The sequence below is a fragment of the Delphinus delphis genome, chromosome 14, assembly GCF_949987515.2.
Source record: "Delphinus delphis chromosome 14, mDelDel1.2, whole genome shotgun sequence".
Classification (NCBI taxonomy): Eukaryota; Metazoa; Chordata; class Mammalia; order Artiodactyla; family Delphinidae; genus Delphinus; species Delphinus delphis.
The window spans coordinates 49,860,434-49,884,876 of NC_082696.1; the positions used below are offsets into that span (position 1 = coordinate 49,860,434).

Consider the following 24,443-nt stretch of genomic DNA (forward strand, 5'->3'; position numbering starts at 1 on the left):
GGAGAGGAATTGTTCCTCAGGATGTATCATATCTATCTGATTTAGATGATATTTAAATGAGATTTTGGACCTTAGACTTTAGAGTTGATGCTGGAATGAGTTAAAATCTGGGGGGCTGTTGGGATGGAATGAATGTATTTTGCATGTGAGAAGGACATGAAATTGGGGGACCTGGGGTAGAATACTATTGACTGAATTGTGTCCCTTCCCCCAAATTCATACGTTGAAGCCCTAACCCCTAATGTGATTATTTTTGGAGACAAGGATTTTAGGAGGTAAAGTTAAATGAGGTCAGAAGGGTGGTGTCCGTATCTGATAGGGTGGTCTTATAAGAAGAGAAAGATCATTCTCTTTCCCATGTGCACATGCACACATTGAAGAAAAGCCACAGGAAGACTTAGTGAGAATGTAGCCACCTGCAAGCCAGGAAGAGGGCTCTCCCCAGAACAGAATCAGCGGCACTTTGATCTTGGATTTCCAGCCTCCAGAGCTGTGAGAAATAAACTTGTGTTGCTTAAGCCACCCAGTCTGCAGCATTCTGTTACGGCAGCTCCAACTGACTCATGTGGGGTGGGCAGGGGAATGGGACCTGAATGACCAGGGGCTCTAATTACTGATAATGTAAAAAGCTGAAAAAATAAAAAGATAAATAAACTTTAATCGTGTGGGCTACCCCAGGAAAAATTTGGGATTTTAAACTCTGTGGTTACTTTGGCCAATTTTTTACAATCTGATTGGTATGCTTTCAAAAGAAATTGTGATATAATTCACATACTGTAAAATTCACTTTTAAATTGTACAGTTCAGTGAGTTTTAGTAATAATTTGTATTACTATTTTTTTCTTTTTTATCTTTTTTTAAAAAATCTGGACGACGTTTGAGGCAGTTCTGAACAGAAAAGGAATGAATTTTCCTTCACAGCTGAGAAGGCCTGTTAAAGCTAGCCGACTGTACTCCTAAAGCCCCCATGGCACCCGAGCTCCGGTCCATCTCCCGGCAACGCCCTTGCCGCCAGGGGGCCTCATTTCTTACCCAGCATGGCGAGGAGCAGGCCCACGATGCGCGGGTGGGCGGCGATGGCTGGGCCCACGCTAGGGTGGATGGCCAGGTTGGCGAGCACGCGGGTCAGCTTGATGAGTACGTCCTCCGCCTGGGCCGGCCTCGGCGCCTTGGGCCTCTCTTCTCCTTCCCCCAGGGGCTTCTGGGAATGCAGATCCAGTTTGTAGAATGTATGGAATAAAGACAGCAGAGTTGGGATGCTCCCTTTCTCTTTGGAAAACTGCTCACGAGCCTGGTTATTTTTCGCTGTCAGGTTGCCAAGAATAAAAACAATACGAACGACTAAATCCTGCAATAAATTAAAGACAAAGAGTCACAAGACCGAAGGGGTTGGGACAAGTTGTTGGGAAGAAGACAGTATTTAATTAATTCACAATTTAATTAATAGTAAAATGGAACACATCTGGCTTCTTCTGACTTGTACAGTATTTGATTCCCAAGATTGGTGCAAAGTGACAGAGGAGATTAAAAGCATTTGGCAACAATGAAAGAATACAAACTGATTGATGCTGTCAGCAAGGTCTATTAACTTCAGATCCTTCATCTGAAATGCTGCCTGGCCTTTTTTTTTTTCCTGGAGAGCAATTAGTTGAGCGGGATGACATTACTAACAATGTGTCATATAAATCTGAGTCTTGACCCAAACAGATTTCTTGAGTATCCAAATCTTTTCCTAAAAGTTCACCTCTTGCTGAAGCACTGTGTTTCTAAACCCTGTGTTTGTCCCATAGTGGCTAATCAGCTTGTGTTACAGCAGGCTTTCTCAGCCTGGGCACTGCTGACTTTGGGGGCTGAATAATTCTTTGCTATGGGGGGCTGTTTATGTTTAGTGGCATTCCTTTCCTACTAGATACCAGAAGCACTTCCCCAGATACCACAACCAAAAATGTTTCAACGTCCCCTGAGGGCAAAATGGCCCCCAGGTGAGAACCACTGTTACAAAGTGTCCACCACTTTAAAGCAGTATTTGTTTTTCTTGACCAGGGTGGTGGTTACATGGGTGACACTTTTATAACTGTTTGCTAAATGGTACAAATGTGTTTTGTGCACCTTTCTGTATATGAGCCATATTTCACAATAAATAAACGTTTCTAAAAAATCCCAAGCTGAGAACACTTTACAATGAACAAGAAACAGAAACAATTATGTTCTTAATTTGACAATAGCAGGCAGACATACCAGTTCAGTGGTTAAAGGAACACTTACTGAGGGGCTACAACTGGCCAGGGTGCTAATGCTCACTGTGCAGGCGCTGTGCTATTTACAGACAAGAAACTGGCTTGGAGAAGCTGCCTTGGTCACACCCAGTGAGGGGTGGAGTCAGGATTTGAACCCAGGATTACCCAGACCTGGAGTCCTTCCTACACCCATGCCTCTCACGTGGCCTGTTATTTACGAACCTCCTTCGACCTACCCTGCTTTCAGAGCAGTAAAGGAATTATCTCCTTTTAAATGTAAATACGTCACCAGGAGGGATTCTGATAAAGGTTAATTTATCAGATCTATAGTCAGCAATAGCCTTAAGGAACTGGGACAAAGGGCAAAGGGCTGGGTTGGTTTTTCTCCAGGTGGGACCTGGGGGATGGGAGCAGCACTGAGCACTGTGTGTGGCCTAGAGAGAGTGGGTGATCCAGGACAAAGGACAAGACACTGGGGTTTGCCTGGGTCTGCTCTGCCAATACCAACTTATTCCTGCTTGTTCCTGAAAAAGTCTTCCCTGGCCCTGGTGAAGAAGCAGCCAAGCTGCTGCTTGTGAAGCTGGGAATCATTTGCCAACATTAAGAAAGGATGGAGTCTAACAGGATGCGCTGGCCCAGGAGAGCATTCACGCCGGGGGTGTGGGGGGGGGCGGGGAACCTCAGCTGGGCAGTGTGCAACCAATCACAGCAGGTGGTCCAGTCAGGGGACCCACTCCTGCCCCCACCCCAACTGGAATGCTAGTCCTTGGGTATATCTTGAATGCTGGGGTCTGGGGGAAATACACACACACAAACAAGGATAAGGCAAGGTGCTCTGAAGAGTTAGAATCGACTTGAGAAGACAAGGCTAGTGCATGAGGGAACACAGCAAAGACTGAAAGGCTAATAAGGAAGAAGCTAGACACCCTAAGGGATTACGACTCCCAGCAAGAGAGCCAGGCAGCCTGCGTCACACTTCACTTAGCTTCTTTGTGACTCGATTAACTCATCTGTAAAATGGGGGGAATATTGTGTTGCAAAATTAAGACAAAACAGATAAAGCACAGGGACTTCCCTGGTGGCTCAGTGGTTAAGAATCCACCTGCCAATGCAGGGGACATGGATTTGATCCCTGGTCTGGGAAGATCCCACATGCCGCGGAGCAACTAAGCCCGTGCGCCACAACTACTGAGCCTGCGCTCTAGAGCCCGTGCAATGAAAAGCCCGCGCACCGCAACGAAGAGTAGCCCCCGCTCACTGGAACTAGAGAAAGCCCCGCGCACAGCAACGAAGACCCAACACAGCCAAAAATAAATAAAAATAAATTCATTTGAAAAAAAAAAACAGGTAAAGCACAGGTTGTGGTGAGTGATGATTCAGGCACTGTTTTGGGGTTTTTTTTTTTTTTTTTTGGTTACACCACGTGGCTTGTGGGATCTCAGTTCTCTGACCAGGGATTGAACCCGGGCTACGAGAGAGCGCCGAATCCCAACCACTAGACCACGAGGGAACTCCCCTCAGGCACTGTTAAGAACCCTTTACTATCAATAAAATGTTAGTAGCGTTAACCATGATAAGTTCAACCTTGAAAAATGAATGAAAGCAGAGATGTGGCACGGGGCAAAAGGAGCATGTCTTGAGACAGAGGACCTAGAGCCGTCCCTTTCCGGGGCCTGGGGTCACCTTGTTTGTGTCCGATCACCAGACAGTTCCCTCAAGAAGCTGAAGCCTGTAGGCCTTAAATCTAAACCAAGCACACGAAGTTTCGTTACAATACTCCAGTCTCCCTTCGCATGCAACCAATGGTTACTTCATGTAATTCCCGATGGTGCAGGCTCCTCCCTGGGCTCTGGAAGGAGTGCACTCCTCCACCCTGGCAACACCCAGCGGCAAAGCAGACCATTTTCCAACCAGGACAGAGGCTATTTCTGAGAGCTAGTCTCCCTGAAGGAAAATTCCACTGAATTTCTAAATTGAGGAATATGAGCTTTTCACACAAACTGATACAAGATTTCTGATTAATCACACTCTACACTAGTCCTACCTCTGAAAACTGTAATACTTACTATTACTACTGATAGTAGTAGCAGCAACTAATACACTGTGTTTATGAGGCACCAGGCACTGCTCCAAGCACCTAGGTACACAAATTAACCAATGCACTAAAAGTGACAATTTGCAGTTCTCTAATTTGAACAAAACGTTCCCAATCTCCACAATCTGGATAGCCACCTCCCTCACGCCCTAGACAGCAGTTATGGCCAATATTTTTGGACGTCCCGGTATTCCCTGGATTGTGCTCTTATTTCCACAAAAGCACATTAAGCAAGTCAGGAAAGACATGATCGGTGCTCTTAAATGACTTCACAAAGAATACGATAAATAACTGCATTCTATTGGTTAAATCATTGCCAGGACTAATCAAGTTACCTCCTAAAATGTCACTGCCGTCTTCTGAAGGATGCTAGACTCTTTTTTTTCTCCTTTCTCCCTCTTCCTAGCTCTGCTGCTTTACCTCCACCTCTGATGTTTGTTTTTCTGGTTGGTCTAACTCAGAAGGCTTCTCTGACCCTGTACCACCTCCACCTGTCCCTGCTGATTTGCTGACCAGATCCCTGGCTGCAGGTTAAAAAAAAAAAAAAAAAACAGCAGGTTTCCTTAGAGGTCCTCATTCTTCATAATTCAAATGACCTCTACCCCCTGTCACATGTGGTCAAATCTGGGAAGACTGATGCTGCTTTTCTTGTTTGAAAAATCGCCTCGGGCCCCTTCCACTTCTAAAATTCTTGGATTCACATATCTCTGTGGGTCCTAACGTGGCACAGATTATTGAGCCTGATGTGGGAAGAAGAAACGTTAGGCTTCAGGGCAGGAAGAGTTAACCCTGCCGCAGCACCTCTCTCCCTTCCTTCAGATGGAAAAAGGAGGGGGTGGTTCCTGGCAGCAGTGGTGCCAACTGAAGGATGGCATGCAGAATCAACAAATGGGCTGGCAGATTGCAGCACCAAACTTGCAGCGACTGCTGTGCTTGCTGTTTCTGTCCTCTTTCTCAGGGTTGGCTAAGGCATCTTTTTTTTTTTTTCTCCCCCCATCCCCTCTCTCAAATATATTCTCTGTGAATCGAGGGAATAGGCCACAAGAGCAGCAGTCTCACAGGAGGCTGGCGGCGGTGGTGTTTCCTTACTCCCATGCCAGTGCTTGTCTGGACTCATCTGGAATCCGGAACAAGGAGGCTGACCAAGAGGGCTTAGCAGGGCCCCCTCAGCTCCCTGCGGGTGGCCTCTGCGCCGTGCAGAGCACTGCCCCTGGATGGTGTACAGAGAGGTGGTTTCTTGTTCCACAGCCCAATCTATCTCAAGTCTACCAAACATCACTTAGTTAAAATCCTGTAAAGATTTGAAAAATCAGGCAAAGGCCAAAATCATCAATCTGTAGAGAAACAATGTGCAGAAAACGATTTCATCGAGGGGCCATTCTCCTTTGAGGTACAGAGGCTCTCCTTTATTCTTAGACAACATCTGAGAACCACCTATAAATCAACACTGCACTTTTTATAGCCTTCTTATTAAACTGAACACAAAGTTGCATATTCATACCACAACTATGTAGTTTTGAAACAGCAAAATGAAGATGAATCAGGAGACAGAATCTTATTTTTCTTTTTTAAGAAGGCAGTCTAGTATAACCAGTTCATATCGACTCTAATTTTGCTTAAAATGGAATCAGCCCAGCAACAGCTCCGGCCAACCAGAGCTCAGACAGGTACACCTACCGGACAAAGCCTGACTCAACTGTGCATCCCAGGTATAGTCTATGGGATGTTCTCCTTGGTTTAGCATAAGCTATGCCCTCATGAGCAAGCATGTTACTCAGTCTGAATGGGCTCCCCATGCCTGTAAATAAAATTAACTGGAACAAAACAAGGAGCAGGACACTGCTGAAAAGAATGGTCTCTGTCAAGTTCCAGCAGCAGCCACCGTGTTGACTGTTACTTTCCATGTGAGAACGACTGGCCTAAAGTCAATGGAGGAGATTCCCCCCTACTCAGAGATGTAGAAACTGAGGCTTCAAGAGGCTCCCTGGCCCCAAAGTCCCACACTGGTGAAGAGAAGAGGCAGGACTTGGACAATCACTTCTGTACTCACAGATGGATTCCAAAACCACCTAAGCGCACCTGCTCACCTTCCCCAGGCTCAGCCCCAGAGGCATCTTCCATTCCTCCCTATCTCACTTCCCTCAGCAGCCAGTCACCAAGTTCCCTCCAACCTGTCGTCTTAAAATCAACCCTGGCTCCCCCGTCTGTAGACTCTTGTCAGAGACCCTCGACGGGCTCCTCCCTCTGCAACCAAGGTTAACTCCACTTCTTGAAGCGCAGCTCATCCCCTTGCTCAAAAACATCCACTGCCTATTAAATGCCAAAGCCAGCATCTAACACGCCATCTGGCCCCATGTGACCACTTCTACGTTGCTTCACGTTATTCCCCACCCACGGCCCACCAATGGGATCGCACTCCTCCCCCACTCCCACACACTTCCTACCGTAGTACCTTAAAATAACCCTTAAAACAGCCCATGTGCATCATGTTGACCATGGGGAAGGAACCCTATCGAGCTGTCACAGAAAGAATCAACGATGTTCAGCAGACTCCATTACTTACTTGGGAGAGGACTACTTCTTCTAAGTCAAGGAAAACATTTGAGAAAGGTTTTCAAGAATGGGTTGAAATTGAAAGAGCTGTAAACAGACTTAAAATCAGAACCCTCTCTTAACCAGAAAATTAAACTAACCAAAATGCCCTGTTTAAATCTGGGTTAAAAAGTTCTCGTGCAGTCTGGATCTGACAGCTCAGTCAGGATTTGCAATTTGCAACATTTATCCAACTTCTCACCCTCAAACAAAACCCCAACATTAATTGAGCTTATAGGGGGCTTGAAGAACAGATAAATGTTACCAATCGGGAAGACAGACTGCAGTGCTGCAGAAATGCTAATTAATCTTAGGCGACTGAAAGTGGGTCAATGGTTTGCTGAAGTGCTGAGCCATACAAAGCGAAAGAATCTGAGATGTTGGAGACGCAAAACCAGAATCTAAGTAGAAAATCATTTGAAAACCAGAAGAGATTATTCCTGATGCTTCCATCCATCTATCCATTCCGTCAACAATCGTTTACTGAGCGCCCACTGTATGCTTCTGAATGCGGCTATCACTCAAAAGCACCAGGACAATGCTAGAATTTCACTGGGCTCAGTTCTTTTCTAAGTCAGCAGACATAAATCAGGCTTTTGGGTTCCGTGCTGAGTAGGGGGAAGAGCCAGTTCCACAAGGGCAAAGCAGCAGGAGCTGGAAAGAATGAACAAGCTAAGGGCTTATTGTGCTGCCCGCCCGGTCAGGGGTACAGACCAAGGCCAAGGCCGAAAGAAGGAGCCAGCTCAGCCAAACGCTGCGGCACCCACTGGGAATGTGCCTGCAGAGGGGCTGGGAAGAGAGCCACGGGCGCGCTCCTGCCAGGCAGGAGGCGGAGGGCAAGCGGGGAGCCAAGTCACCATATAAAGGCGCCAGGGGAAGGGGTGGAGGCGCCTCCCTCACCAATCCTCTCCGGCCCCAGAGAGGATGGAGGGGAGGCAGAGAGAGGTCGTGCTATCTCTGGCCTGCTCCTTGGCTGTGGCTGCATTGGAGGTGAACAGCTCCAAAAAGGGCAGATGTTTTTGCTTTCAGCCTATACTCTCCAGACATTCCAGGTCTCGTTTTCGACATCACGCTGCCTGAGCGCTCCAAATCAGACACTGTTCATCATGGCTGGAGACAGCTGCTTGCCCAGGAAGAGGTCTAAACGGGATGAGAGAGGCATGACTTTAAAAGCAGCACAAGCAAGGACATGTCGGGGGATTCCCAGACAGTGCTCTCTGAGGCGCTGATGATTGCCCTGCATTTGGAGGTTCTGTTTAAAAAAAGAAACACAAGAAGTTGACCATATCTAAACGTGGAGAGGGTTAGACAGACAGTTGTTCAATGGACACAAGTGATGGGAATGTAGGTAAAGGTTATTCCTTTTGGACTGTGACCTTTGCAAAATAGTGCCAGTCTTATAAGTCTTGTTTGAGACATTTTACCAGATCTCCTGCCCAGTAGATATTTACAGAAGAAATGGGGGAAAATCCTTTCACGTTTTTCCAAAAAAGCAAACCCAAACGTATTTTGCTGAGCTGCTAAATGCGGCGATGCTGACGTCAGAGGCACCTCCTGAGGCGGGTCTGCTTCGCAAGGCTGCTATGGCCAGCCCCTGCCCATGCCTTCGACACTAGGCCCATCTGTTTGCACATTTGGTTGTACCAAACGCAGTTTATACCATAAAGCATACAATATGTGCTTGTTTCTAAATGAGATTTGCCATTTAATTGAATTTCAGTCAGCGTTCTAAATAGATGCTTTACTTAATGTTAGAGTCTAGCTTACACACTGCACCCAGCTGACTGAAGGGCTGCATTTTTCGGTCTCAGGTTCTATGTGTGTAGGAACTGGGAGTTACTAGTTGGACCACAGATCTTGGACAAATCAACCTCAGAGACAGACATGAGCCAAAGAAGTTTCCCTTGTTCTCCTTGGGGAAGTCCTTCGTTAGAGCTGGGAGGAGTGGATTCCTTTTCTCTGAGACTGTTGATAACTAGAAACCCTTGGCTTATACCACAGCCATCATATTCTGACATGCCCCCGTCACTGACGGGCTGTGTGTGGCGGGGGGTGTTATAAACCAAACCCTGCGTTACTTAAAATGAACAAATCGCCCTCAACTTTATCTGTTGCAAACTTACACGGTTAAGGTATGGCTATCTACTGAAATGTCGCAAAGCAGACATAAAGCTTGGTGGTTGTTTCACTGACAAATGAATCAACAGCAGCTCGTGCTTGTCTAGCTAACGGAGGATAACGAGCCCTCCCTTCTGCAGCCAATTCAAGGGTCCTGGGGGCCCGTGCTCACCTCTCCCCGTAGCCAACTCTGACCAGTGCCTCAAGCCCCAGCGGTGCGATGGCCTAGTTATCAAATTGGGTTTGGTCTCAGGATGACTTGTTTGGACACAAATCTGGCAGAGAAAATTCCTGTAAGGGTCTAATGACCCATCTCATTTTCTCTGGCTAAGAAAGTGCTCCTCAGCTATTGTTGCAAACGGCACAAGGCATGTGGTTATCACCACTCACTGGCGAAACCTACACCAACACCTGGCATGTCTTGCTAATTTGGTTCCTACTTTGTGAGGGAGATTCAGTTTCAGCCACATGCCTGTAGAGAAAGACTGACCCTGTGTGGCTGCTTTTTTTTAATCACTTTAAAATCTCTTGAGGTTTTGCAGAAAACCCTCTGCTGTCGATATGGGGGAAAAATTGTTTTCAGGAGCCATCTTAATAATGTATACCACAGGTTCTCAACCTGTTCTTCATTTGAATCACCTGTGGAGCCTCTTAAAAATAGGTTCTTGAGCCCTGTCCCAGATCTGAATCAAGATCTCCCAGGTGGGGCCTGAGAACCTGTATTTTATTTTTTGTATTAGAGTATAGTTGCTTTACAATATTGTGTTAGTTTCTGCTGTACAGCAAAGTGAATCAGCCACACGTATACATATATCCCCTCTTCCTTGGATTTCCTTCCCATTTAGGTCACCAGAGGGCACTGAGTAGAGTTCCCTGTGAGAACCTATATTTTTAAAGCTCCGCAAGTTTAGGAGACACTGATTCAAATCAAGAAAGAATTAGAAATCTCACCACCTTAATACCTACTAACTGTTCTTATAATATCATGTTTAAACATAATATGAATCCATGTTCCTTGTAAATAATTCCCACAACACAGATGTGTAGAAAATAAAAGTGAAAATGCTCCTCCTACCCTTCATTATCAACTGATTCAACAGAGACAGATTAAGGACTTTCCAAAAAGACCCGTTCTCACATGCTGAAGTCAGACTTTACCCTTGAAAAGAGATGAATATGAATAACGTAAAAAAAAAAAAAAAAAACTGGAAAACAATTTTTACTTTTGACATTTTCTCAAACAATTTCGTTTCTTTTTTTTTTTTTTCCTTTAATGGGAAAAAACATCGGATGAGGGAGGAAATATCCTACTTCTCCCATCAGCCATCAGCTCTCGTACTACCTAGTTCCAAGCAGGATTTCCTCCCCGGTGGACTGTGGAAGTGGCTGGGCAGTTTCCTGCCAAGCTCCTCACCTGGTTGATAAAAAACACTTAAAGAGGTGTGTGTAGGCGACAGTTCATTTATTACTAGAGAGGATTTTTCTTTTTCTTTTTGTTTGTTTTAGATTTTTGTTTCTATGTTCTTCGAAAATATACTTAGCCATAACATGATTTATGATTTTTTTTTACATCTCTATTGGAGTATAATTGCTTTACAATGGTGTGTTAGTTTCTGCTTTATAACAAAGTGAATCAGTTATACATATACATATGTTCCCATATCTCTTCCCTCTTGTGTCTCCCTCCCTCCCACCCTCCCTATCCCACCCCTCCAGGTGGTCACAAAGCACCCAGCTGATCTCCCTGTGCTATGCGGCTGCCTCCCACTAGCTATCTATCTTACGCTTGGTAGTGTGTATATATGTCCATGCCACTCTCTCGCCTCGTCACAGCTTGCCCTTCCCCCTCCCCATGATTCATGATTTATGTTATGGCTAAGGCCCAGAAAAATGAAATCTCCCAATTGCCAATGTAGTCTTCAGACTTTTAAGACAAAGGCAACACTAACCTCTCAGAACAAAGTCTATAGACTCTTTCTGATTATTAATCCCTGGGTGATATCTGTGTACATTAAGAGACTATAAAGCCTCCAAAGTACATATGTGTCCACAATCCAAGTTAGCCTAAGAGAAACATTTCCTAGAGCTGAAACAAAAATAGTTCCAGGAAGTAAGGACTCTATTTTAAAAGTTGCTGGAGGACTGGTGTATGATTCAAAGATCAGTTCAAAGCCTCAGCGTCCAAGTAAACCTCAGATGGAGCAAAGTTTGAGCCACCAAAGATTAATACACTCATATCAGAATGTTGTGTGCGGTTTCTGAAAATCACTTTTATCACTAGGCAAAGAGGAAAAACAAATCTTATCCAACTGGTCACCTGGGCCAAGGGGAACAGGAACCTAAGATGTTGTGCTGGTCCAAAGTAATTTAAGATCCATCATTTCTGTTTTGCCATTGTGTATGGCAGCCCACCAATGTGAAAAATGTGGGGAAAATTATGATTTCCTCCTCCAAAGTAGGAAGAAGAAAGTAAACATTTAAGGAAGAAGTACTAGATGACTAGAAAAAAATACTGTATAATACTTTACAGATTCCAAAGCATCTCACATACTCAAAATTCATTCTTTCAGCACTTTTATCATGAGTCTGTTATGCCAAGAATCATCCCAGGTTTATAAAGACAAAGACTGTGTCCTTAGGAAATCCCAACAGTGGGTGAGGTAGCTACGCAAATGATAACCATTTGGAGAATCACAGAAGACATATTTACAAAGACCTATGAGAGCTTCTGGTTAGTGATTTTAGGAAATAGTTGGGACACATAACTACTTCCTTGTAGCCTGAACAATTTCCCTGCTCTTCTAAAATATTTTGGTTTTGAGGAAAATATGAATTATACATATTTTTTCTTACTAGAAAAAAATCAAAGATGGTTCAAAACTGTAATATTTCATTCTTCTACATAAGTAAAAGACAATATAGAGTCAAAGTATAATTTTTAAAAAGTTAACATGGCTCTCAAAGAAATATAAAATTAACACAATTAAAAAAATTATCTCCTTTAATGAGGGAAGCCAATACAATGGTAAAGTGGGCTCCACGAACAATCAAAGAACAGGGGGGTTTACAGGTATTAAAAAGAATGTTAGAATTAAGATTACTAGGTTAGATACACACCTGGCTAATAGCCTAAAGGTAACAAAACATAACTTTGAGGTTATCTTGTCTACCAGAGAGAAATCTACAAATTAATGTGTAACTTTATAGTGTCTGGGTTCTAATCAAATAGTAAACAGCAAGTTTAAACAAAGATATATTCTCCTTGAGAATTAAGCCCTGCCCATTAATGCCCTAGCATGACTTTGTCAGGACATCTAGGCTCCTACCCCACACCCTAGTTCTAAGTTTTTGTTAGTTTTTCTTAATAACAGTGAAATGGTTGTGGTCAGGGACATACTGCTTGGGTCCTTAGCTCTGGCTATACTAACTGGGTGTGCTAGCTACATTAAAGTCTTCAAAATGATGCATGCAGTATGTAAGCTTTGGGGATTGGCTTTTTTTCACTCAGCATAATTGGAGATTCGTCCAAGTTGTAGTGTGTATAAATAGTTCACTCTTTTTTTATTGCTGAATAGTATTCCATGGTATGGATATTCCACAGTTTGTTTAGCCATTTATCCAGTGAAGGACATCTGGTTGTTTCTAGTTTTTGACTATTACATATAAAGCTGCTACAAACATTTTAAAAATAAAAATAAAATGAAGCACTGATGAGGGAAAAATCGGCTGGTCTTAGAAGGCTTCACAGAGAAGGGAACTTGAGTGCTACATCCTAAAACATGAATTGTCTTTTGAAGATGAGAAGGGACAAGAGAAACTTCATCAGAGAGTCCCTCAAGCCTTTCTCGCTAAGAACCTATTCATGTTCAATTTTTAGACTATTTAGGTGTTACTTTTAACAAGTTTGGTTATGAGGTTCCCCTGCTAATTGCAAATAAATGCAAAAGACAGTTAATGATTACCAAAGGCAAAGTTAACAACCACGGAAAGGGAGAGAGAAATCTACAAGAAGAACAGACATTAAAGAACCTTATCAATAGACTCATGCTCCCAATGTAGGACAAATAACCTCTAGAGTAACAATACCTGTAATATTGACCTTTGGCATCAAGAAGAGGTTAAATTATTTTTAATATCCTCTAAGAAGGCAAGGAAATATGCAATATATTTGAATATGATTTTACCACAATGATTAAAATAATTTTGGTGATTAAGGGGATAAATTACATATTTCCTTGATGGTTCTGAAAACAACATATTAATGTACTTAGTTTGCAAGGTGCTCTTTATTCTTCTTCGGACCAAAATAACTTTAACAGGAACACAAAATTAAAACATAAATCAATAGAGAAGAATATGGCCTTTAAACACCAATTTTGCTTTACAGACAACTATTGGTCCAAAGTGAAAAGTAGTTCAGTAAGAAGTGCGTTAAAATTTTATGCCAATTAAACTTTAAGACATTTAGTCCCTTGAGCCAGAAAAAGCATATCCTTAACCATACTGACATCTCAAGTATCTAATATTAGCGGGATACCAGGACTTTTCACTGTTCATTAAATATGACCATAATCTAAGCTACAATCAGAGAAACAGTTATGTGCTCATAATGCCGTAAGACAACAGGGCTATTTGTCAGTACTGAACTGATGGGTTTTCTTCCTTTTCAAACAGATTACAGGTTACGACATAATTTGAAATCAAACTGTAAAACAGAAGTGTTTTCTTTCATCCACATTTGAAAACATCTTCTCTGGTTATGTCTAATCTAAGTCATCCATGATCAAAACACCAAAGCAAAAGAGAAACGATGATAAAATAATATTACAATTAAAACCCATAAAGGACTCCCATAAAACAAAACTACAAAATAAAATCCATAACTAAATCCCTTTTTAGATATAATATTGAAAATTTCTTTTAATGTTATAGCAAACTATCTTTTCTACCCTTTTAATTTTTTCCTTAAAAAAGAAAATGAGGACTAGGAGTGCCTAAGCTCCTATGGGGTTAATTCACTTGTCTGAAGATTAGAGTTCTGGTAATATATTGTACCAAAATCTAAATCAATAAATGCTTAATGGACACTTAAATTAACACTGTGACTACTTTAAGGTACATTAATCAAATTCATTCTCCACCTGACACAGCAAATTCTTATACCAGGAAATCTTTCAAGGTATGTAATTTAAAGAAAATACAAAATACATAGGGGAAAGCATTTGTAATCCAAATACTCAGAATCAGGAACTCAAGTGCCTATTTGTGAATGGGTTTTTTAAAGTTAAATAGAAACATTAACACTTTAAGCAAAGTTTTATCACCTTTAAAATGTAGTAATGGTGTAATATGAGCACAGAAATTTCTCTACCATCTATATAACCAAAAAGACACTAGTAGCCATTTAATAAATAGCTGATAACAGTGTAAAATATGACAAATTTAGTCATTCTCAGCAGAAGTACTTGGCTGGGTAAGAATAAGTTCAACGCTGTTTGTGGCAAACAGGGATTATATTTTGAGGTGGTTTTGATATGGTTAATATAAATAAACACAAAGCTTTATATTAAAATGGTCTTATATATACATAAATTATTTGGTTTTAAACTGGTGATACCTACTATGTGATTTTGAAAATTTACTGTATTTCAAATGAATATATATTGTCTTCATGTATAAACCGTCTCCACTAAAGAGTTGATGTCACTTTAAGCATTTTATTTATATACTGCATTTAACGAATATTCAAAAACTTCTAATGAAACTTAACATTTGCACTATTATAATTTTATTAAGGGGAAGTCATTTGTGAGTTCTTCCTTTTTTTTTCTTTTTAAACAGCTATACACATTTTTGTCCGATCCATTAAAACCAAATTATTTCCTTTAAATACTTACCTAGAAATGTTATCTTCTAAATACAGCAGTGTCAAGGAATTAGAGAATTTCAGGGCCAGAAGAATCTTTAGACTATATCCAGCGTAGGAGATCCCAAACTTTAGTCTGCATCAGGAGTCCCTGCAGTTCTTGTTAAAGTGCAGATGGCTAGGCCCATGTGCACCCAGCTGGCTCAGCAGGCCTGGGGTGGGGCCTGGAAATAACCCGGTTAACCCCACCCCACCCAAAGATGCCTCTCATGTACGGGTCCACAGATCACTGGGAGGAGCAACACTGGGGGGGGTCCACCCACCCTGCACCCCAAATTGTGAATCCTCCTACTGCATCCGCATCCTACTGAGGCCATTTCTCCCTCAAACTACTCCCTCCCCACCTCCTCCATGGAACTCTGCCTCCTGGGGAAGCTCGTTACACATCGGATGGAAGCTTCTAATAGAAACCTATACATTCAAAACATAAAGTTATTCAACATGGGATTACACAGGGACTTGACTGGCAGTCCAGTGGTAAAGAATCTGCCTTCCAATGCAGGGGACGCAGGTTTGATCCCTGGTCAGGGAACTAAGATCCCACATGCTGTGGGGCAACTAAGCCCACCGGCTGCAACTACTGAGCCTACGTGCTGCAGCTAAGACCCAACACAGTCAAATAAATAAATATTTAAAAAAACAAAAAAAACATGGGCTTACACAAATACACCAATGCAAAGACACACTGAAGAATTAAATGTATGAAAAACTGACCTGCTTCTTCTGGTATTTGTTTATCAGATTCAAAAACAAGGCATAACATCTGGAGTAGTTGGCCAAGGCTACACAGCAGTCATGATAAGTAGTAACTTTGCTGCAGAAATGTCAAATGGAAAAAATAAAAATAAACTTTGTTTTTCAATAAAGTTCAACTATACCTAGGGTCACTTTAAATGCAGACCTTCAAAGCACTGTTCTGTGCATGAAAAGCAGTCTGGAAATACTGTACACACTGGTCCAGAGAAGCCTCAAGGAGGCGCGCTATCTGCTCTAGACTCTGGGGGCACAGAGTGGGAGGAGGGAAGGTTTTTTTTCAAGTTCTTTGAAAAAGAGAAACCTGAAGCCTCTAACACATGTACAAGGTATGAATTTACACTGCCCATGTGGTTCAGAAAACACAAGCGAAGAAATTTACACAAAATCTGGCTGGATATCAACCAATCTCCTGGGACTCCAGTAGAAGTAAATGTTAAAATGCTCAAATATACTAGGCTGTTAGTGGTATATTAATATCAGGCAAGATAGACCTTAAGGCAAAAAGCCTTGAAAATAGCTTCAAATTTTCAAAAGTAAGCAAGAAAACAATGAAACTCACAAGGTGGAGTTGACAAACCTACCTCAAATTGGGAGATGTCCATAAATTTCTCATTAAGTGATAGATTAATAGGTAAAACATCACTAATATTTTAAAAACTTGATTATGTGCCAGGCCATTAACAAGTCTCAGTAAATTTTCAGAGAACCAGTGTCTCAGATCACATTCTCTGGTCAAAGTACAATTAAATTAGAAATCAATGAAAAACACATTGTTTAAAAAACTTACTTTTGGAAATTTAAAAACACATAGCTTGTGGGTCAAATCAATAAGAAAATAGAAAAACACATATCTGAATAATAACAAAAACACTACAAATCAAAATTTGTGAGATGCAGCTACAGCAGTATTTAGAGGAAAATTTATAACCTTAAGAAAGCTGAAAGGAAAGGAATTTCTAATCAAAACAGAAGAAAATATAATGTATCCCCAAAGAATAGAAGATAGGGATTATTAAGGATAAGAACAGAAGGAATAAAATACAAAATAAACATACAACAGAGTGGTTCAATAATCTGTTGATTCTTCACAAAAACTAATAAATTGTCAAACCTTTGGCAAGACTGATCAAGAGAAAAAGAGAAACATCACAAATCATCAAAATAAGGAATAAAAATCAATATCAAAATGAAGAGGCGGTGTAACATAGCTTTTAAATGTATGAATTCTAGAGCCATACTACCTGGTTTAAATCATGGCTGTGTGACCCTGGGAAAACTACCAAACCTCTCTATGCCTCAGTCTCCTCATATGTACAATGAAGATAATAATAATAGTACCCACCTTTTAAAGCTGTTATAAGGAATAAATGAATTAGTATTTGGAAAGTGCTTAGAACATTGCCTGGCACATAGTAGGCACTGTATAAGTATTTCTTAAATAAATAATATAAACAAAAGGGGCATAATTAGAGATAGAATAGAGATTAAAAGGATAATAGAATATTTGGGATGACTTTATACAGTTTGAAAACTTAAATGGACAAATTCCTATAAAAATATAACTTTTAGAAACTGAATCAAGTAGAAATAGGAATATGACTAGACATATCACTATTAAAGAAAGTGAATCAGTTGTCAATGACATTCACACATGCATGCATGCATGCATGCACACACACATATACACACACCAGGATAAAACAGCTTTCAAGCAAGTTCTACAAACTTTTCAAGAAACAGGTAAGTTTAATTTTCAGAAATTCTTCTAGAAGAGAGAAAATGTTGGAATATATCCCAGCTCATTTTATGAGGCTGGTATAAACTTGACACTAAAACCAGACACGGACAATATGAGAAAGGAAACATACAGGTCAATGTAACTCATAACCATAGATGAAAAATACTAAACAGAATATTAGTTAAGCAAATCTAGCAATATATAATGGCTTAACATGAGAAAATCTGTTAAGAAAATCCACATAATCAAAATACATTCTAGGCAAGTATTCAAGGAAACTTAAAATCCATTAATGAGAGAAAATTATTCCTTAACTGTCCAAGGGTATCTACAGAAACCTACAACAAACATTAATTTCAACTGGCAAAACCACAAAAATATTTCCTTTCAACTCAGGAGAAAGTCAGCTGGTTCAACACTCTCACAACTTTGTATTGGACATCCTAAGCCACACACCCAAGAAAAAGGTAGGGACAGGGGCCAAGAGTTGTAATCATCGGGAAAAAACCCAAAAGTAGACTTATTTGCATATAATTTGCATAGAAAATCGAACAGAATCTATACACTAACTCTTAGACCTAATGTTAATCAAGATGTCCTGGGGCTTCCCTGGTGGCGCAGTGGTTGAGAGTCCGCCTGCCGATGCAGGGGACACGGGTTCGTGCCCCGGTCCGGGAAGATCCCACATGCCGCGGAGCGGCTGGGCCCGTGAGCCATGGCCGCTGAGCCTGCGCGTCCGGAGCCTGTGCTCCACAACGGGAGAGGCCACAACAGTGAGAGGCCCACGTACCAAAAAGATGTCCTGGATACAAGATTAATAAGCAAACATCAATACTATCCATATACACTAGCAACACTCATTAGAATTGTTTTTTTTGAAGACTGCATTCATAATTGCACCGTGAAGAAATGTATCTAACAAAACATGTACAGAATCTTTTTGGAGAAAGTTATACAATTTTATTAAAAGAAGAAGACATCACAAATGTTTGTGGATGGAAGACTTGATATCATAAAGATGCTAATCAATTATCCCCACGTCTGTCCCAGATACTCTACACAGTCAATGTAGTTTCATGAAAAAAAAATCCAAAGTTCCTGTCATGGACTTTAGCCTATTCTCCAATTCATGAGGAAGAGAAAATAAGAATTTGGATCTTAAAGGAGAAAAGAAGTGAGGGATTCATCTTATCCTACAGTAAGACTTAAATCCAGAATAGTAAAAACAGCATGGAACTAGTCTGAAGACGGACCAAACAGAATGTCCACAAACAGGCCTGCAAGTATATGGAACCTCGTGTTCTACTGACTAGGCATTCAAACACAGTGAAAAAAGAATGGTGTATTCAATAACATGTGCTGGGAAAACTGTCCACGTGGGGAAAAAAAAATTAAATTGGATCTCTACATGCCACCATATACAAAAATAAACTTTTTATGATTTTATAGTGCTTCAAAATGGGACTAAGTACCCAGAATGAAGTACCCAGACAGGAAAGCACAGTGCTAAAAGATCAAAGCTGGACTCACATCCTCATATTGGGGTCAATTACCAATTCAGTCTTCAGGAAATTTTGTATTTCATTAAACAACTACAGTATTATAGTTCAAGAAAGGCCCAGGTCTCTTGAGAAGGATCATTATGTAAAAACAATGGCAAAGAGCAGTGAGGGAAGAAATATAAATGCATAATTTAAAGACAGTTCCGAAATTTAGCCACATCTTGCTTTGAGGCAGCCTGGATTCAGGTGATCATTGCTTCTGGAGAAAAGTAAGTATAAACATGACTAGCGAATGTGTGAGCCAAAGTTCAGCCAAACAGCTGAAATAAAATGACCTTCAATTACAAATTAAGTCAGATCAGTCTTTCTAAGCAATGGCCTCCTTTTTCAGTTAAAATCCGTAAGCATTGCTTCCAAGCGCACCAGAAGGTTTGCCATGTTTTGTGATATAGCTCTTTATCTCCAATAAGCTGAGAGGAAGTTTTGTTTGTTTGTTTGTTTTGTAAAAATACTAGGACAACTCACAACTTTAGTTACAGTAACTTAAAATCAATGAGTTTAGAATCACAACAGAAATACATAAGAAATGAAGTCATTAGTTTAAATCATTTTTTTAAAAACTCAGGCCACTAGGTTTACCTTTTCTTTGAGGTGACATAAAAAGTAAAAACAGGATTCCTTGCCAGTCACACACACAAATATTAAAAACAACCCCCTAAATCTAAACATTAGCATTTTTGTAAGGCTACTTTGTTTTCCTAGTCTACCTACCTGAATATTCTGGCAACATTGGTGCAGACCTCCTTGTCACCTATGTACTGTCCCATCACCGTGCAGAGCTGGGGAAGGGCACTGATGCTTAGCAACTTACTTCTTGCTAGTGGTGAGTCAACCAAGTTTCTCAGCGTAGCAGTCATCTATGAAAAAAAAACATTAGTGTCATTTTTTAAAATTAGAAAATACAGCAACACTAATTGGCACAGCATAATTCATACCATACGTTTCGCTACATAAGTAGCTAAACCGAGGCCCTGTTATGCATCTCCCATCCGAGAACATGGGCCTTATATGCACAAGTAGCACAAAATGAAGACCAAGAAATGAATACAAAGAAAGCCTACTTTGGTTCAAAAGTAATGAATGAAATATTCGTGTTAAGAAGCAATTAGTATACCAAAACCCCAGGGTTAAGCAAATCGTCATCTGGGTTTAGTAGAAGTCATAAGATCATCCACTGACCCTGTGACATGCCACAAGAGTTCCACAGGACAGAAATTCCTTGTTCCATATTCTTATAAATACCATCAAATAACAATGCTGTAGCCAAAGAATATTTACGACTGTTAGTCTCATTCTCTTCCAAGTGGCAAGAATTGATGTCTTGCAAATTTGTCTTATTTTGTAAAAAATGTTCAGAAAAGCTATGTACTTTAACCCTTGTCTGAAAGTGGAGAACAATTTAATAAATCCATAAAATGAAAGTTGCTGTTATCTAATCCTTTTAAATATGCAGGGTGATCTTTCCTCGTGAGATAGTACAGGCAGGCTACTGGTTAAGAGAGTCAGCTTGGAAGTTGGATGGCCTGGTCAAATCCCAGCCCTACCACTCACCAGTTTAGGTTAGTTAACCTCCCGGAGCACATTTTTCTCAACAGTAAAGCGGGGATGGTGATAACTGCCCTGGAGTTATTAGGATTCAATGAGATGAGATGCATGAGTGGCATTGCCACTGCTGATTAACTAACAGGAGCTCAAAAGTCATGGGTCCCATCCCCGCCTTTGTTGTGGGTCTTCACACCCAAAATGCAGAAGAAGGGAGATCGCTGGCCGTGGAGTGAAAGGATGGAGATTCAAGTCCGAAATCTCTTCCTAAATAAGTGACTGAGGCGCTCACTCGTTCCTCAGCTCCCTCAGTTCCTCATCTGTGAAAAGGGGGTTACAACCCCTGCTCACCAGCCAGGGTTGTGTGTATCAGGTGGAAAAAATGTAACACTGTTTTTGTACACTGTAGAGCATTATGTAAATATAAAGCCATAATTAATAAACTTTGAAAACAATTATTAAGATGACATGTACCTTTGATTAGTTTTCCTTTGTAACAACCGCAACAAAAAGATTTTGTTAAAATATAACCCACTACCTTTTAAAGCAGAGAAAATAAAATTAATGTTTCAAATAAATGTGTGCAAGTCTTTTGTAGTCAATTCACTTATGTAGCAATTTAGTAAATTCTTCCCTGAAAGGTTCAGTATCCAAAACACTGGAGGGGAAACAAACTATTCCAGCATTCCACTTTACCAGGGATCTACAACGCAGTCTCTTAAGCTAAGGAAAGCTAACAAGCCATTCTAGGCATTTCAAGCCATCACTGCCATAAAATGGAAAATTCTCATCATTGGATCCTGGCTCTACCTGTTCTCCTTCTTCAGAGACAGCCCAGGCACTGGACCACTGCTGGTTTATGTCAATCCAAAGGGAAACTCAGAGGCTTCCCCACTCCGACACCAAACAGCACAGATGCCCAAGTGAATCCTGGCCTGAACCAGACAGACAGAGACCGTGGCAGATCATGGAACATTCATTCCACCCACGGTGCACACAAACGCCTCCCCTTCCCTGGCCCCCAAGGCTTCACAGATTGGGCACCTCAATCTGTTGTCATCTTCTGGCTCCCTAACTCAACCTCTGGCAGGGGGCGCTGTCAGCAGGAGGGACCAGACTTTTCTTAGGAGATTTTCTTGTTTCAACCTCAGTTTTGGTGGGTTGTTTTTTCTCCCTTTCAACCCTTTTTCTCACCTCATTAGAAAAAGTTAAGACAGCTCATGGTTCTTTTGCCCCGAATACATAACTTTTATAAATGGCCCCAATCAAGAGTGGAAGCACACATTTATATGTGACACATCACCTGATTTTAAATCTCTATCTATTTACTGCCTGCATCAAACACATTGTATGGAGCACAGGGAGCTGAGTGAGTTGAATGTTTCCAAATTTGTCAGTTGTGATGCTAGCAGAATAATATACATGAAACATATACCATATGCACTTGAAAATACATAGTGATGCCTCAGTATATGACACTAGCATCAACACAGTGTCTCAAGTCGCAAAACTTCAGACACATTCCAGAATCTTGCCTTTCTGTCACCCTAAGCCCTACTGGCTTTTTGTCTATTGCTCCTAGAATATGACTCCATTTCCTGACCTTGGTGTACAGGGCCTGGTATGGTCTGACTCTTGCCAACCCCTCAAACTTCATCTCATACCACACACCCCCCACAAACTACTTCATGTTAGGTTATTTAATATTATGTTTTATTGTCTATTTCTCTATACTAGAAGCTTCAGTGAGGGGATACACTTTGTCTTGTCACCATTGTGCCCCCCAGGCCCAAATCTAGTGCCTGGCACACAGTGGGTCCTCAATAAACATTTGTTGATGGAATGGACGAATGGATTAATACCTACAAAGGAAACATTGGTATAAATAGAAAGAAAACCATGGATGAATCAGACAATATCTCAGGTAGATGGATTTTAAGATGATTTAAAAGGAGCGGAGGAATAAAAAAATAATCGATGAAAGAAAAATGGACTTCCTGGAGGGGGACTAGTGTATTCCCTACTCATCTCATTCACGACAGCAGCTCCTTCCTAGGCTCCTAACTCCTCTCCCTCCTTCCCTTTCAACAGCTGATTGATCACCTGTTCTACCTCTTCTTCCCATCTTCAAGGCTGCTGGTTCTGTTTAAGCCCATTTCATCTCTCTCCCAAACTCTACACTCCCCGCATGGGCTCCTTCCACTCTCTCCACTGTTGGGCTCATCTCCCCACAGCATCTCCCTGCTGCCAGAGGGAGCATCTTGAAACCCAACCTTCCCTGTTCAAAGACTTCCTCTGACTTCCGGTGGCCTACTGGGCAAAATCCATATCCTAAAGGCTATTCACTCTCTAAAGCGCGGTTCACCCCCCTCAAGCTCATCTCCTTCACCTCCCCCTTCCTCCCTCTCTATCTTTCAGACTCTGCACCTCATCCTTTCACAATTCCAAGCCTTTGAACGGACCACTGCCTCTGCCCAGAATGTCCCCCTCCATCACACTCTGCCGCCCCCTCTCCAATGTGCTCACCTCCTGCTCGGGTTTATGGACCCAGCTCAGGCTCACTTCTCCTCTGTGAAGACTTTTCGGCGGTTGATTGCTTCTCTTCCAGGTGAACAGACCTTCCTGCTCCACACCCATCACAGACTCCTAACCACTAGTTTCAGGTACCTTCTCTCCCACTGTGAGCTCCTCCACAGTCCAAACAGTTTCTTATTCCTTTTCCTACCCAGAGGACAATAAATATGCCCATAAAAAGCTTACGGGATGGGGCTTCCCTGGTGGCGCAGTGGTTGAGAGTCCGCCTGCCAATGTAGGGGACGCGGGTTCGTGCCCCGGTCCGGGAAGATCGCACATGCCGCGGAGCGGCTGGGCCCGTGAGCCATGGCCGCTGAGCCTGCGCGTCCGGAGCCTGTGCTCCGCAACGGGAGAGACCACAACAATGAGAGGCCCGCGTATCGCAAAAAAAAAAAAAAAGCTTACTGGATGATACACATCAGGAGAAGGGAAGGAAGAGGGGATGAGGAAGGGAAAGAAGGAAAGGAGGAGGAGGAAGGAAATGAAGGGACAAGGGAGACAGGAGACAGAAAAGGAGGCTTTTCCCCTTTAAGAAGCCTCTGACAAGAAAGTGCCGGCATTAGCAGAGGGCTGGTGGTAAACCAGAGCTTAAATCCCCGGGGAGGAGGGTCAGGAGGAGGTCGCCAGGCAGATGCAGCCGTGAAGGCCCCCCATTTGAAAGGCTGGCTGTGAGCCAATGATCTCACTGCGGGAGGGGCTGGGGCTGAACGCTGAGCACAGACAAGTGGCTTTTTCTGGGAAAAATATAAAGAGATCAGTGGGAGGAGAGTCTAGCTAAATACTGTGGTAACAGTAAAAGCAAATTCCAAGTCAACCCACCTAACTCTCAGCCTCGCTCCAACTTTTTAACAGAGATGTATTTGCAGAAATTGTTAATGAGCTGTGTGCTCTGCCGCTGAGTCTTTGTTTTCCACCCCGCAGGAAAGCCCACCCACTGGGCCTGCACCCAAAGCAGGAGTTCACCGAAGTCCGAGCTTCGTGCTGGGAGAAATGTATCTGTTCCTTTCTTAACTTTCTATTCTAGTTTATATTGTTCCTAATTCCACTGAGTTATGTACTCTTCTATTTTACTGCATATAATCTTTTAAGCCATGTCAAACACTTTATGACAAAAAAAGAAAAAGAAGTATAAGTCAGATGCATACACAGATGCTTGTTTAGCTTCTAGAGGACTTTACTGGAACAATTCCCAACCTCTGAACTGTCATCTCACCAAGCAAGAGCAAACTGAAAAACAAGAGTTTCCATTCTTCTTTTTCCCATCACTTAATGTGCAACCCCTTGGGACAGATATACTGAGTCA

The 24,443-nt window shown here is 41.9% G+C and overlaps 1 protein-coding gene across 1 annotated transcript in view; it reads right to left on the minus strand.

Annotated features, from left to right (window-relative positions):
* ARMC2 (armadillo repeat containing 2) overlaps positions 1 to 24,443 on the minus strand; it is a 106,746-nt gene that overhangs the window by 20,445 nt on the left and 61,858 nt on the right. The window contains exons 11-13 of the mRNA XM_060030130.1: positions 19,736 to 19,881; positions 15,683 to 15,782; positions 1,033 to 1,348 (exon numbers count right to left, since the gene is read on the minus strand). Coding sequence (XP_059886113.1) covers positions 1,033 to 1,348; positions 15,683 to 15,782; positions 19,736 to 19,881 — 562 coding nt within the window. The remainder of the gene's footprint in view (positions 1 to 1,032; positions 1,349 to 15,682; positions 15,783 to 19,735; positions 19,882 to 24,443) is intronic.